This window comes from Acromyrmex echinatior, chromosome 9 (assembly GCF_024713525.1).
Source record: "Acromyrmex echinatior isolate Ae372 chromosome 9, ASM2471352v2, whole genome shotgun sequence".
NCBI classification, from domain to species: Eukaryota; Metazoa; Arthropoda; class Insecta; order Hymenoptera; family Formicidae; genus Acromyrmex; species Acromyrmex echinatior.
This window is the reverse complement of record NC_141860.1, coordinates 7,156,066-7,169,180: the sequence shown is the minus strand read 5'-3', so window position 1 is coordinate 7,169,180 and position 13,115 is coordinate 7,156,066. Positions and strand designations below refer to the sequence as shown.

General features: G+C 32.1%; 2 protein-coding genes across 5 annotated transcripts; one reads left to right on the top strand and one right to left on the bottom strand.

Annotated features, from left to right (window-relative positions):
• Positions 1 to 26: 26 nt before the first annotated feature.
• LOC105151023 (uricase) lies at positions 27 to 3,375 on the top strand. The gene is made up of 4 exons (XM_011064459.2): positions 27 to 232; positions 1,439 to 1,854; positions 2,241 to 2,548; positions 2,803 to 3,375. Exons 1-4 carry the CDS (start codon positions 102 to 104, stop codon positions 2,974 to 2,976), a joined length of 1,029 nt encoding a protein of 342 aa, XP_011062761.1. The 5' UTR covers positions 27 to 101; the 3' UTR covers positions 2,977 to 3,375.
• Positions 3,376 to 4,044: 669 nt separating this feature from the next.
• On the bottom strand, positions 4,045 to 13,107 carry LOC105151024 (uncharacterized). 4 transcript variants are annotated; one of them, XM_087409381.1, is made up of 6 exons: positions 13,029 to 13,107; positions 6,760 to 7,025; positions 6,389 to 6,444; positions 5,691 to 5,855; positions 4,683 to 4,819; positions 4,045 to 4,567 (listed from the first exon to the last, which is right to left on the bottom strand). In XM_087409381.1, exons 2-6 carry the CDS (start codon positions 6,781 to 6,783, stop codon positions 4,434 to 4,436), a joined length of 516 nt encoding a protein of 171 aa, XP_087265507.1. In that variant the 5' UTR covers positions 6,784 to 7,025; positions 13,029 to 13,107; the 3' UTR covers positions 4,045 to 4,433. The 4 variants fall into 4 exon arrangements, with proteins under 4 accessions (XP_087265507.1, XP_011062764.1, XP_011062762.1 ...); XM_011064462.2 differs by lacking the exon at positions 13,029 to 13,107 and having other exon boundaries at positions 6,760 to 6,824; positions 6,896 to 10,921; XM_011064460.2 differs by lacking the exon at positions 13,029 to 13,107 and having other exon boundaries at positions 6,760 to 6,847; positions 6,896 to 10,920.
• Positions 13,108 to 13,115: the final 8 nt, after the last annotated feature.

Genomic DNA, 13,115 nt, shown 5'->3' with positions numbered 1-13,115 from the left:
ATATGATTTCCAAACGCGACAATATCGTCTATATATATCATATCGATGCCGTCGTACAGCACGTAGTGCGTGATAATCTCACTCCGAAGTGTACGACGAGGATGTCCCCGCATAAGGAGTCGTTTTCCCGTCTACAGGATGACGAAATGTATTCGTTTAGTAGATCACTGAGAAATCAGGAATCATCATACACAAGAGACAAACGCATTTATTTTAGTGAGAATGAAAAAAGGTACATTATATTTCCTTTCAACTAGTGAATTCCAGTCACGAATTTTTATTAATCTTTTATGAGAACAATTAAGTTACGAACCTTACAATTTTGCTTAGAATTGACCCACAAGTCTCTGGACGCTTCATTAGAAATATAAATGAGTAAATCGACATAAATAGTTACAAAGAAAATATTATAGAGAAAGAATTATAACAGAATCTTCATTCTTAGCTTGGTATTTTACGAAAGAGTTTCTGCAATTATTCGAATTTTTAACGTACGCTTTGTCAATTCAATTAATTGTGGGAAAGAAAAAAATCTCAAAACCTTGGCGTAATTGCTTTTAAGTTTGTATGTTTTATTTCATCCACGAAGAATAATTACGATGTCGATACAGTAAATTCAGACGTAACAGAAAATAGACTGATTGAACTAAAATAGATGTTTTAAGCTTAAAACCTACTTTAGACGACCTATAATTCGTGTCAGATTTCAAGATAGAATCCTATTTATAAATTTATATGCCGTGTACAAAAAAAATATTTAAAGAATCAGAAAACGTACATACATAAATATAGGACGCGCACATATATCAAAATACGCAAAATCTATATGAAATTATAAATAGAATTATGTCTTGAAATCTGACGCGAATTATAGAGATCGCCTAAAATTAAGCATTGTTATATATCTATAAATTGTCCCCGTAGTGCGATTTAAAATATCTATAACTGTTCATAGTGCGCATCGTAATTTCTATTAATGCGATCGGTGAAAATCAATAGTCCATTGTGCAATTTTTATAGCAACAAGTACTCCAATACCGTACAATATTGGCTGAGTTCAGTAGAAGAAGTAACTTTGCAACTGTTGAAGAAATTCTTTAGTATGATTCGTGTATCGTTCTTGTTCTTAGTTCCTCTTAGATCTAAATGTATAAATTAATCATATAATAAAATAATCTTACAACAATTACAAAGCTTTACTTTTCTGCTAAAAACAATATTATAATTTAAATTCTTCGCTCAGTGAGATTATATATTCTCATTACAAAAAAGAATTAATATTATAATAACTGATACAATTATAAAAAAAAAATTAATATTATAGTAACTGGTGTAATATTTTTTCTGTGTCCAAATAAGTCGGAAAAAAGTAGAAGAATATCATGTGAACGAATAAAAATTTAAATGGTGAATAAATTCAGAAAAAATTTGTGTTTAGGGACGAATACGAATTAGACGCTTGTGCTTACGGCAAGAATAATGTCAAGTTGTTGTACGTAAATCGGAATAATGAGCCTTACCACGACATTCGCGAGTATGAGATCGACACGCACTTACGTCTGTACGATCAGAAGGAGTTTTTCGAGGGTAACAATTGCGACATCGTCTCGACGGATAGTCAGAAGAATACGGTGTACGTGCTAGCAAAGAAGCACGGCGTTCAATCGCCCGAAACGTTCGCGCTTCTACTTTGCTCTCACTTCCTCTATACGTACAAACAAGTGGCACAAGTCAATATCAATATCGAGGAATACCCGTGGACCAGGTGTCACGCTAACAACCAGCCGCACAATCATGCCTTCGTTATGAATCCCACTGCGACGAGATTCTGCCAAGTCAGTCAGGTCAGAAATGGTATGGCTCGAGAAAAATGATCCGTTTATTTCACGTAACTAACTGAGACTAATTCGAAAAATAACGATGAATCTATTTTAAATTTCTAAATAAATTCAATTTTTAGATAACTCCTAAATAGATTTATTTCGTAATTTTTTTTATATCATTATCATTATTATTTTTTTATATGGCAAAATGTTAAAGTTACATACATTATGAAAGTATCTTTAATTTATATGTAAGATTTTGCTTTTTGCTCTTAAATTAAAAGATGTATTAACGCAATATTTTTTGATGCAACATATTTCGGCACGTACATTTGATTTATTACGAAATCAAAAAATATGCATTCGAACAAGCAGAAGATTAGTCTAGCTTTTCATTCAGGATTTACTCGGTTCTAGGACCACCACAAATACGCGGTGGATTAAAGGGACTGCGAGTGTTGAAAACCACTCAGAGCTCGTTTATAAACTTCATTCAGGATGAATACGGTACGTTGCAAGACACGCACGATCGTATTTTAAGTTCTGTTGTAATGGCAGCGTGGGATTATTCCACCGCCGAGGTAGATTTTGATGGTGCTTGGCATATGGTGAAGGAGTGCATTCTACAGAATTTCGCGGGTCCACCAGATACGGGGATTCACTCGCTCAGTGTGCAGAATACGCTTTATCTCATAGAAAAGTGCATACTTGATAAAGTCAAGCAAGTAAGCATTAACATATTATTATCACAAAATAATAGTTCACTATCTATTTCATAACGTTTTGCCAAAAAGATCTTAATTTAATTTATTTTAATATTAGATTAATAAGTTAAAATTAAAATAAATATTAAAAAAAACATTTAATATTATTAAAATATTAAATAATAATAATTACATATTATAATAATAAATTAATATATTTAATTATTTTATTTTACCTATTATGTATGCATTACGCGGAAATAAAATATTTACAGATTAGTAGCATCGAGATGCGAATGCCGAACAAGCATTACATCGATTTGGATTTCAGCTCGTTCACCAAACTAAGAATAGAAGGACAAAACAAGGAAGTTTACCTACCCTTAGACAAGCCGTCAGGTATTATTTACGGTCGATTAAACAGAAAAGATTCCTCGGCCAAATTATAGACATGTATGATTGTTGAGTTATTAATAAAGTTTAAATTTTTTATGATCAGGCTGGATTGTTCCATCTTTTGGTAAACTTTACTGTCTTACTCTCTTACTTTCATAAGAATAATGCTTTTATTTTTTTGCTCTTTTGTTTATCCAATAAATAAATTATTACCACATAGTTTACCCAAAGCTCGAACAACCGGCCTTTAATCTAGCTCTCAAATAAATTTCTAAAGGTTACTTTAGACTATAACTCGCGCCAGATTTCGGAATAAAATTTTATAATTTTTACATGTTGTGTAATTTCATATACATACATTTTATATAAACTTTAATTTTATATAAACTTCAATTCTTTTAATTTTTTTCTTATACATGTACGTAAAATGATAAACAAATTTACATCTGAAATTATTTTATTTCATTTTATTTTAATTTACTATAAGCTCTAATAATATCATAGGAAGTATGGGACAAAAAACGCTCAAATTGAATGAATACTTTCTTTTAATGAAATTGTCATCGGACTATGAAAAATTTCACGTAAAAATTAACTTCTAAAATAGATTACAATTCATAAAATATGTTCTCGGCGACTGTGGATCTATACGACGTGCCTCCGGCATGGTGGGAAACAGACTGCGTAAAATACGGGTGAGATTGAAGCCTTTTCGTCGATTTTCGCTGAGAATAACCTCTTAATTAATTGACACAGAATCAGTTATCCACCCGTGAGATCGCGATTAACGTTGCTGATGGGAAATAATATAGTACGATTGACGGATCGCAAATACATGATGCAGCTCGCGTCGAGACTGCAGGAGGATTACGAGGCGCAGCAAAAGGCTCGCATTGAACGAAAGAAATTGAAGGCTGCCTCGATTATACCGCAATTGAATGAATTATTGCCCAAGTCGTTGATGAAGACTACTCGGCGACGGACTGAATGCGCGCCAAAATTTCACTATTCGGTTAAAAAATGTAAACAACTTCCACAAATGTTACTCGCGAATAATTCAGAGTTTCGTTTCAAATTCTAAATTATAATTCGTATAATAACATTCTCATTTATTTTGGCCGTTTCGACGAGTAAATCTAAATGTAAGAAGATATACAGAGTCAAGGAACATTTCAAAATGTCTGACATGCGCATAATAAATAACAAGCCTCAAGCATGTTCTTTTAATTAGCAGAACTTCTTGTACGATTCATCTTTTTTTTCCTTATTAGAGAAAAAAGAGAAAGGATGAACTGTGCAAAAGCATAAAAAGAACTGTTCAGCTAAAAAGAACCTATCGTCAAATTATACATTCATTTATACATCGAGCTAAATACTTAAAAGTTAAGTTTTTAATTAGCTAATCTAAAGCTAATCTCTAAACGATTGAAGATTTGATGTGATATTTGATGACCAATTTTAATTACAATTGTTGGTTTCGAGAAAGAGAAACAGGTGTTTCGGCGAGGCTTTAAGTCGTCACCATCTCTATCCGTCTCTGCCGTGACTTCTTCAATGGCAGATGAAACACGAGTGGCCGATTGACGGGGACCTGCACCAGTATTCCCTTGGAGTTACGATCGATCGTGTCGAGCGAGTCGGTGTCTGCAAAAAGATCGCTGTTTTTAATCGAGAGATTGCTCGGTTCTTTTCTTACGCGTTCCAGTCGATGAACGAATAAACGATCGATTTTTCTTCGTGCAGAATTATTCGTCCTCACCTAGAGTCTTCTCGCCCCAAAGGTCATCCCATAGATCCGGTCCGGACAGGTGTTGGAGACCCGACGACATGATTAGCGACGGATCTGCCGCGTATCCGTAATGATAATCCGACCAGCCGAGTGACGTGAGAGCGTCGCTGGAAAATAAAATGCTCGAGTTATGCCCGCACGGAAAAGATGGTTTTGCTGAAATACCTAAAAATTTATCTAGATGCAGATCTAAAAATAATTTTGTTGGTCCATCAAAATAATTTTGTCGGACGCCCGGTTCATAGAATGTCAAAACTTTTTGCAGCAATGCTTGAGCTTTCTGCATAATTATTTTGATAATCCAACAAAATTATTCTTAGATCTGTATATTCACCTAAATGTTTATATACTCTAGTAAAATCGTTCTTTCCGTGTATACGTATAATTATTTAAATGATCCAACAAAATTATTTTCAGATTTGTATCTAGCTATAAATTTTTAGATACTTCAACAAAATCTTTCCATACGTTTCTATCAATGTAAATTAACTTTAATTTTAAGGTTTGTTTTCTGTAGCTGAATTAGTGTATTACTTTTGAAACTTACAGTTCCAAGATAAATATATGTTTAATTTGTCGAAAGCGAAAAAGAGAGTTCTAATGCAGGAACAAAAAATAGATCTTAAAAACAGATTAGTTTAACTTGCTATTTATCTTTTTCTATTCTAAGAATTAGAAAAGGGTAAAGAGTTAAATCGATATTAAAATTAATCTGCATTAGTAGAAATGGATATAAATAGAAATGAACAGCCAGTCACATCAGCCATGTGTGATATTAACATATAACGTGCAAATAGAATTAAAAGGATTGGCGATGAGATTGCAAGTTTTCTCGCACGCGGCGATACGAAAACTAAACTTGAAATATCACTTTCTTTCGTGCAATGATTTATTATTTTTCTATATAGATTAGTTTTTTTACGAGATACTATCGAGTTACGAAACAAGTTTAATCTTTTTTATTTAATTGAAACGTACTCGTAGAGTTCATCGAGATGATATTTATCTGGTGCTCTCGTCCATGCTAATAGAGGGAAAGGCATCGGATAATAATGTATGTGGTAGTGTTGTACATGTCCTGTCTTAGGCAGCGTCTTTTTTGCCTTTAGAGATTCAAAAAATTCCGTCAGTGCCTTCTTAGGGCTGCAACATGAGAAAACGTATAAATAATTAAAGACAGAAAAATGGAAAGTGCAAGAAAATAGCACACTTGTCGTCCGTATTACATACAAATTTTTCATTCCGCTCCATTCCATCGAGCTTTCGATTTTATCTTATCTCTAGGAGGAGGGAGACAATTTTCTTCTTTTATAAAAAATATTAAGCTAATAAATTTTAAATTATTAAATAAATAAGACTATTTAAAAAAATCTAAATCTGATTTAAAAAAGGCTGTTTAAAAAAAATCTTAGAATAGCTAACAGATAAAAAATCTTATTATTCAAACAATTGCGAGTCTACTTTTTAGCAAAATTTTAACTTAGAATTTGTTTATTAAAATATCTAAAACAAATTACAAAAAATAATAGTATCAAAGTTTCGACCAAAGAAAACTGGCTCAAGATACGAAAGTTCACAAGTCAAAATCGGTTTGGTACATCTTGTATAAGATTAAATTATTCTTTTTGAATTTCTTCAATAGCTCTGACATGAAAAAAGTACAAAGACACACTCACTATTGAAAAAAAAATTCTTCCGAGGATCCGGCCAAAAGCACCACGGGTAGCGCCAACTGCAAATCACCACAACGAATAATCTTAGTTTCCTTCCGGTTTTCTTTTTTTTCTAAATTTTATTCTCAATCGTTCATGTATATATAATTAATAATTGCCGATGATCTCGAGGTCGACACGTCGACTTTGTTCGCGTCGAGTTACTAAGTTATTTATTAGCAGACCACAGAGCACAAATTGTTGGAGCTGTTATAACGTAGGCGGTACTCCTAAGTGCACTTCCTTCATAACGAAGAACAACATCATGAAATCTCAAATTTGCAAGGTCGACGCGATCGTTTTTATACCTGCCATTAAGATATCTGGTCATTTACTTGCAACATCAGCCCTGTCTTCATGCTGCAGCACTAACTGGAAGGTTGATCGCTACGTCCACAGTCTGCAATATATGAATACAACAAACTGAGAATTTCGATGAAACTGGATCGCTTTATAGCCGCGCTCTCTTACCCTCTTTCTCTCCACGCACTCATACTTTTCATTTTTCCCCTCGGCTGAAGTTCATCAGGTAACCGCTGAAACAACTTTTCTTGAGTCAAGAAGCACGTATCGCCGCATTGTTGTAATCACTTCCTCGCAGCTATAATCATATGCAGAGCACTGTGTGTGATACGTTCACGGAAAGAATGGTTTTATTAAGTATCTAAGGTTTTACTAAAAATTTAGCTAAATATAAATCTGAAAATACTTTTGTTGAACCATTAAAATAATTACGTAACTCTCAAACATGATGAGCAATGCTGCAAAAAGTTTTAACATTCTAGCAATCAGTTTAAGCATCTTACACTGAACAAAAAGATTGGCTGAATAAGGCACAGCATTTTTAATTGGCTGCAATCCCAATTAAAAATGCTGTGTTATATTTTATCATTTAATTTGCTGTAGCAATCAATCCTTTCTTTCAATATATATAATTATTTTGATAGCCCAACAAAATTATTTTTAGATCTGTATTTAACTAATTTTTTTAATATTTTAGCAAAACCATCTTTTCTGTATATAAATCTGAAAATAATTTTGTTAAACTATCAAAATATGTAGAACATTCAAAATATGTAGAATTTGATTACTAGAATATTAAAACATTTTGCAACATTGCACATCATACTTGAGATTTTTATGTGATTATTTTGATAGTCCAATCAAATTATTTTTAGACCCGAATCATCTAATTAAACTTTTAGATATTTTAGCAAAATTTTTCCGTGATATGATGCGCATTATTATGAATTATTAAATAGTGTTTATTAATTAAATAGCCATAAAAATATTTTTAAATATAAAATACAAATAATTTATGATCAAGTTTACGCGTTTAAAAACATTTTATGTTTTTTTTAATCTTTCCAACGAGTTGTATTGGAGCTCTTACGTTTATACATCGATAATGTTATATCTCTATTTAAGACTTCCGTTTTCTTGTTGCAACGACAATCGCGATAAGAAATCATTTACACCTTTTTCTTGCAATGTCCATTGAAATGATGTTTTTATTTGATACGCTTTCGATGATAGAAATAGATAAAATATATCGGAAATTTCCTTCTTTAAATCCATAGCAAATGTATATGCACGTATAATTTTATTCAACATATATGTATATATATATATTACTTTAAATACGAAGCGCCACTACGGTTTGAATGTTAAGATGTTGAACTATTATACATATTCATTTAAATAAATTAATTTCAGAAATGATAATTGCGTGCCGATATGGTTGTCGGACTTTCAACGCAATCAATTTGAAATATTAATAATCTCCCCAAATTTAATCTTAAAAAACTGTAATAAACTTATTGCGAAAAATATTGCCTCGGCCAGGAGTCAAACTGTATATGTTTATGTTTTGAATGAATTCAATTTGCTTGTTTTGTATTTTCAATGATAACGGTTCTCATCATCATTAGTTAAAATTTACAGCTCTATCTTCGAGAAAAGAGAACCTTCAGAGATATTTTACCAATCTTTATTTAACCTTAGAACATATAAATATCCTAAGAATTCAATCTGCTTATGCTTATGTTTACAACGGAAATGGTTTTCATGATTATTTATCGGTCGCGATTACAGCTATCTCCGAGAAAAGAGAATCTTCGAAGATATTTTTTCAATGTTTCAATGTTTAATAAATATGACAAAAAAATTAATAAAAAAAAGTTTATTTTTATCCACAAATCATACAAAAGATATCAATTTATTTCGTGTTGTGATAAAAAAAATATTGATTCCTCGCTATTGACATTATATATCTCAATATAACTGTAAAATGAAGAAAATAGAACGTGATACAATGCTTTGTTAATATGTATATCACTTCAACGGCATAACTAAATAACAAATACTCAAGTTAATGAATAACGTTCCCTGTAATCGACAAGTTGCAATTTTGCTTTATAGACGGTAAAATATACATCAATGCGCAAGAGACAAGATTCACTTTAATGACTGACTGGAAATCGGCGCTTTATACTAGTACACAGGATGTTCCACATGCGATTCTAATCGCGAGGATTACGATTATACCTCGCGGGCACCTTTCACATTCACGCATAAAACGGAAAATGAAGAAAGGTGAAACTGACATTGTCGGATGCTTATCATCGGCGCGACAGGCTCGTCCGAGTAATTATCACATTTTCATAGACATACATCATGCACATGTCGCACTCAAATCCATAATAGATTGATACACAATAACGATCGTTTCTCAGCGATTTTTTTTCGAAATTCACTTTCTTCTTTTTCAATTCTTACTTTTCTTTTCTTACTTACTTTCAATTTTACGTTGCTTTTCATTTCGCGTAAAACGCGGGAACTAAATTTTGTAAAAAAAAAATAAGTTGTTTAAAAAAAAAAAGAAAAAAAAAGAAAAAATAGCTTATTATCAGATTGTTTCTTGCCTTATGAAGTAAATTTGTTGATCAAATGTTGGCATTTAACGTATGAGCTTATCGAGAGGAAGGGAAATTTACCCCCTCTCCTCCATTTATAATTAAAAGTTATAACTAAAAGTTATAATTAACAAAATCTAATATTTTTTAAATTCAATATCAGAAACAAAAAGAACCCACCCAGTACATTTTATTTGACAGCCTGAGAACTTAGTCCTTATGATGTTTAAAAGACATCTTTTAAAAGTCTGTAGGACGTACGTTAGAGAGATTTGTAAAAATATCCGCAAGAAAGAATTATAAAAATATCTAATAAGGCATTTCATTAATTCAAAAATAGCTCTTTATTTGATAACACAGAAATTCTAAATAAGTAATTTATTAAAGCAAAAATTACTATTTATATGACAACAGAATTGATCAACCCCTCGCAAAAAAAAAAAAAAAAAAAATTCTACACACTCATGTGACGATATCAAGACCCAGAGATAACCTACGACTCTGATAATATTTATGTTCCATAAGATATGGATAAGATAAAGACATCTTATAGATGTCTTATGTCTAAAAGATATCTAAAAGATGTCTTTCAGATATCTTATGTAACATGCATGTTATTTGGGGAATCACGTGAATAGCTTCTTTGAAGAAAATACTCGTGAAGGCCACAAAAATATCAAGAAAAAAATTGAAATCGTTTATCATTTAGATCATTTAGATGTAATTTATGACATTGATTTCTTTTAGCAGTAAACACTCTAACTTTGTTAGCGATTATAAATTTTACATGTTTTGTATATAACTTTTCTTTGAGAGAATGATCGATGTAAGTCATTATTGCAATTTCACAGCTTATGAAAGCGCCAGGCTGTGAAAAGATTCGCTAGATAACGATCTCCGTTTCATCGCGCAATAGATTTATTCGATCAATTTGTCTGTGAAGAGACGTAAATTGACTTTCGAAGCATATTGGTAATGAACTTGACAAGTTACATTAATCGCCATCGGGACGTCCTACTAGCATGATAATCTCTGAACTGTACAAGCGACTTGAAGGAGACAAGCGACTTTCTTTTACGACAATAACGGGGAGAACTGCGGGGAGAACTGGACGACGACGGAATCAACGGTTTGCAATTAGACTTGGTAGAAAAATAACAGAAAAAAGAGGAAATTAATGAACCGTGCAAGAAGTTTAGCTAAAAAGAACAAGCTCTTGTCTCGTGCAAATTGCATTCGCCCGGAGGCCACGAAGTGGATTGAACTGAACGCGTCATTACTGGGTGACTGCGAAATAACGGTCATCTATTTTCTCCAACGGAAACGGAGAACAATGGTTATTTACACTCCTCGCGATGCACTTCCTACAGGCGTGATTATCATCATTTACATTTCAAGCGTTGTCATGTGACATGACAACCATCGTTCCACATTGGATTAGTTCACCCGATGACAATGCGGAGGGTTCACTGGGATAAATGCTACTTTCGACCATGTTGGCGTGTCACGAGAAGCAGAACAGTAAAGAGGAAAAAAAAATGGATGAATTAGAACGAATCGAGAGATGGGAAACTTTGATTCTGTCCAAGTCATTGTCCAGTTTCTAGTCTTTTGTGGGACTTCCTCGCAGACGGAATTCCCCGTCATCGATGGGATTGATGGGACCAACCCCTGAGATACGGGAAAACTTTCCCTTCCGAGAGAAAGCTGATGCGTAAGGTCATGGCCGTCATGGGCGATGGCGTTCGGAAAATTGTCCGAGTAAACCGGTTTCAGTACTCCGATACCTATTCTTTGATCGATTTGTCAGTTGCCGTTGTCGCCATCGTTCTCATCAACATGCATGTATGACACGCAGTGCTTTATGCTGCGCCTGTGGTGATTTTAGAAATAAAATGACCGCGAGGTATACTATACACAGAGCTAACAACTGTACGATTTCTCTTGTATATGCGATTATTATCATAGAGAAATAAGTGCGACTGAATAATGGACAGAGAGAAACGACAGAAAAATCGGAATGCGACTCGCAAGAAAAATTAATGGAGCATTTATCGAGAACAAATCAATCTTCTTTTTCTTTTTATATTAATTAAATGACACCGAGCCTCCAGAAAATTCCAAATAGAGGCCAATCTAGTCAAAATGAGTGAACAAGAATTTAATCTGAACCTACGGAAGAAAATCTATTTATCTTATAATTAACTGCAGACTTATAACTGTTTCTGCCATAATTTAATTTTAATCTCGGTTCAACTAATTCTTCATCTAAAAGTAAGTTAAACTGAGATTAAAGTTAATCTATAGGATTAATAGAAACAGATATTAGTGCAACAAGATATTTTATGTATCACACAGGTCAGATTAACTTAGAGATATTTTTAATTAAAAAGATATGCAAGACTATTAAGATTAATTGAGTTACGAGATTTATAATTAATTTATATATTATATTTATATATTGTATTCTCCCAGCAAACGAGAATGAATTAAAATGGATTGAAATTTTTTTCTATCCAAATGCGTATTTAAAAAAAAAAATAGCGAATACTTTTTTTGAATTTAATTGGATTCAATTGGATTCAATTAGATTCAATTGGATGTAATTGGATTGAAAAACTGCATTTCCTATTCAAAATTTTGAATTAAACAATATTCACAATGCACAGAAAAATATTATAATATATTATAATATTATTTTTAGATTGAAAGACATAGAGATATGCTCCATGCAATTCCTATAAATGAATAAAAATACAATTCATGATTAAAAAGCATTCATTTTAACATTCGTGAATCAATATTTCTGAAAATCTGAATCCATTTCAATTCATTTCAATCCATTCTCGTTTGCTGGGCTTCGATATAGAAAATATTTATTTATAAAGTATTTTTTTCGATAATATTTGACATATTTATACACAAAATAATGGGACCAATTAATATAAAAAACTAGTTGTTTTTATAAAGATAAAAAATTGGATACTTCTTTTAAAAAAAAAATCTTTTATAGATGTGTGCCCTAACAACAGCTCTGGAAATGTCTATATGTTTTTTGAACATCCTAAGAACATCAGGATATATATCCTAAATAAAGTATGCTATTAAAGTTATATCTCGATTTTGAATTTTTTGTTATTGTTTGGGACATTAAAGTATTAAAACGATATATTTTTTATTATATATATAAATTCTAGAAATTGGATGTTTTCCATTTGATGTCGACTTGTGTCACCAAATGGGAAGCACCATCGACGACCGATTATTACAGACGGTCAGTCCGGGGATAATTAAAGAACGATGACATTATCAACAATTGATATAAATTTGCAATTGTAATCACAAATTTATATTAGTTGTTGATAATGTCATCATTCTTCAATTATTCCCGAATTCCCAGATAATTCGATCCCTCGATCATCAATCACAAAGTTTAGGGTCGTCTATAATAGTATCTCGTTGATACTTTTTATTTGATAACACAATCAAGTCAACATCAAATGGAAAACACCTAATTTCTAGAATTTATATATATATATATATACAAATATATTTTAAATGTAATGTATGCATGTTATATTTTATTGTATATACATGTAAACATGAAATTGCTTTTTTATAAATATTAATTATTTATAAAACGCTTGTGCATAGTTTTATGACAATTTTATAGGATTATATTGCAATACCAATCGAGCCTCGACGTCGGCCAGGTCGACCTCTATTTTTCCTACGATCGAGACGGCGGCGGTCTCGCAGCTTCGAGTTTCCCTCGT

Bases quoted from the DNA above. Each gene is read 5' to 3' on its own strand.
- LOC105151023 (XM_011064459.2), top strand. From the start codon at position 102: ATGTCCCCGCATAAGGAGTCGTTTTCCCGTCTACAGGATGACGAAATG. The intron at 1,855-2,240 runs GTATGGCTCGAG...ACTCGGTTCTAG, and splicing joins AGTCAGTCAGGTCAGAAATG to GACCACCACAAATACGCGGT. The intron at 2,549-2,802 runs GTAAGCATTAAC...AAATATTTACAG, and splicing joins TACTTGATAAAGTCAAGCAA to ATTAGTAGCATCGAGATGCG.
- LOC105151024 (XM_087409380.1), bottom strand. From the start codon at position 5,968: ATGGAATGGAGCGGAATGAAAAATTTGTATGTAATACGGACGACAAGT. The intron at 4,820-5,690 runs GTACGTTTCAAT...TTTATTTTCCAG, and splicing joins CATCTCGATGAACTCTACGA to CGACGCTCTCACGTCACTCG. The intron at 4,568-4,682 runs GTGAGGACGAAT...ATCTTTTTGCAG, and splicing joins TTGGGGCGAGAAGACTCTAG to ACACCGACTCGCTCGACACG.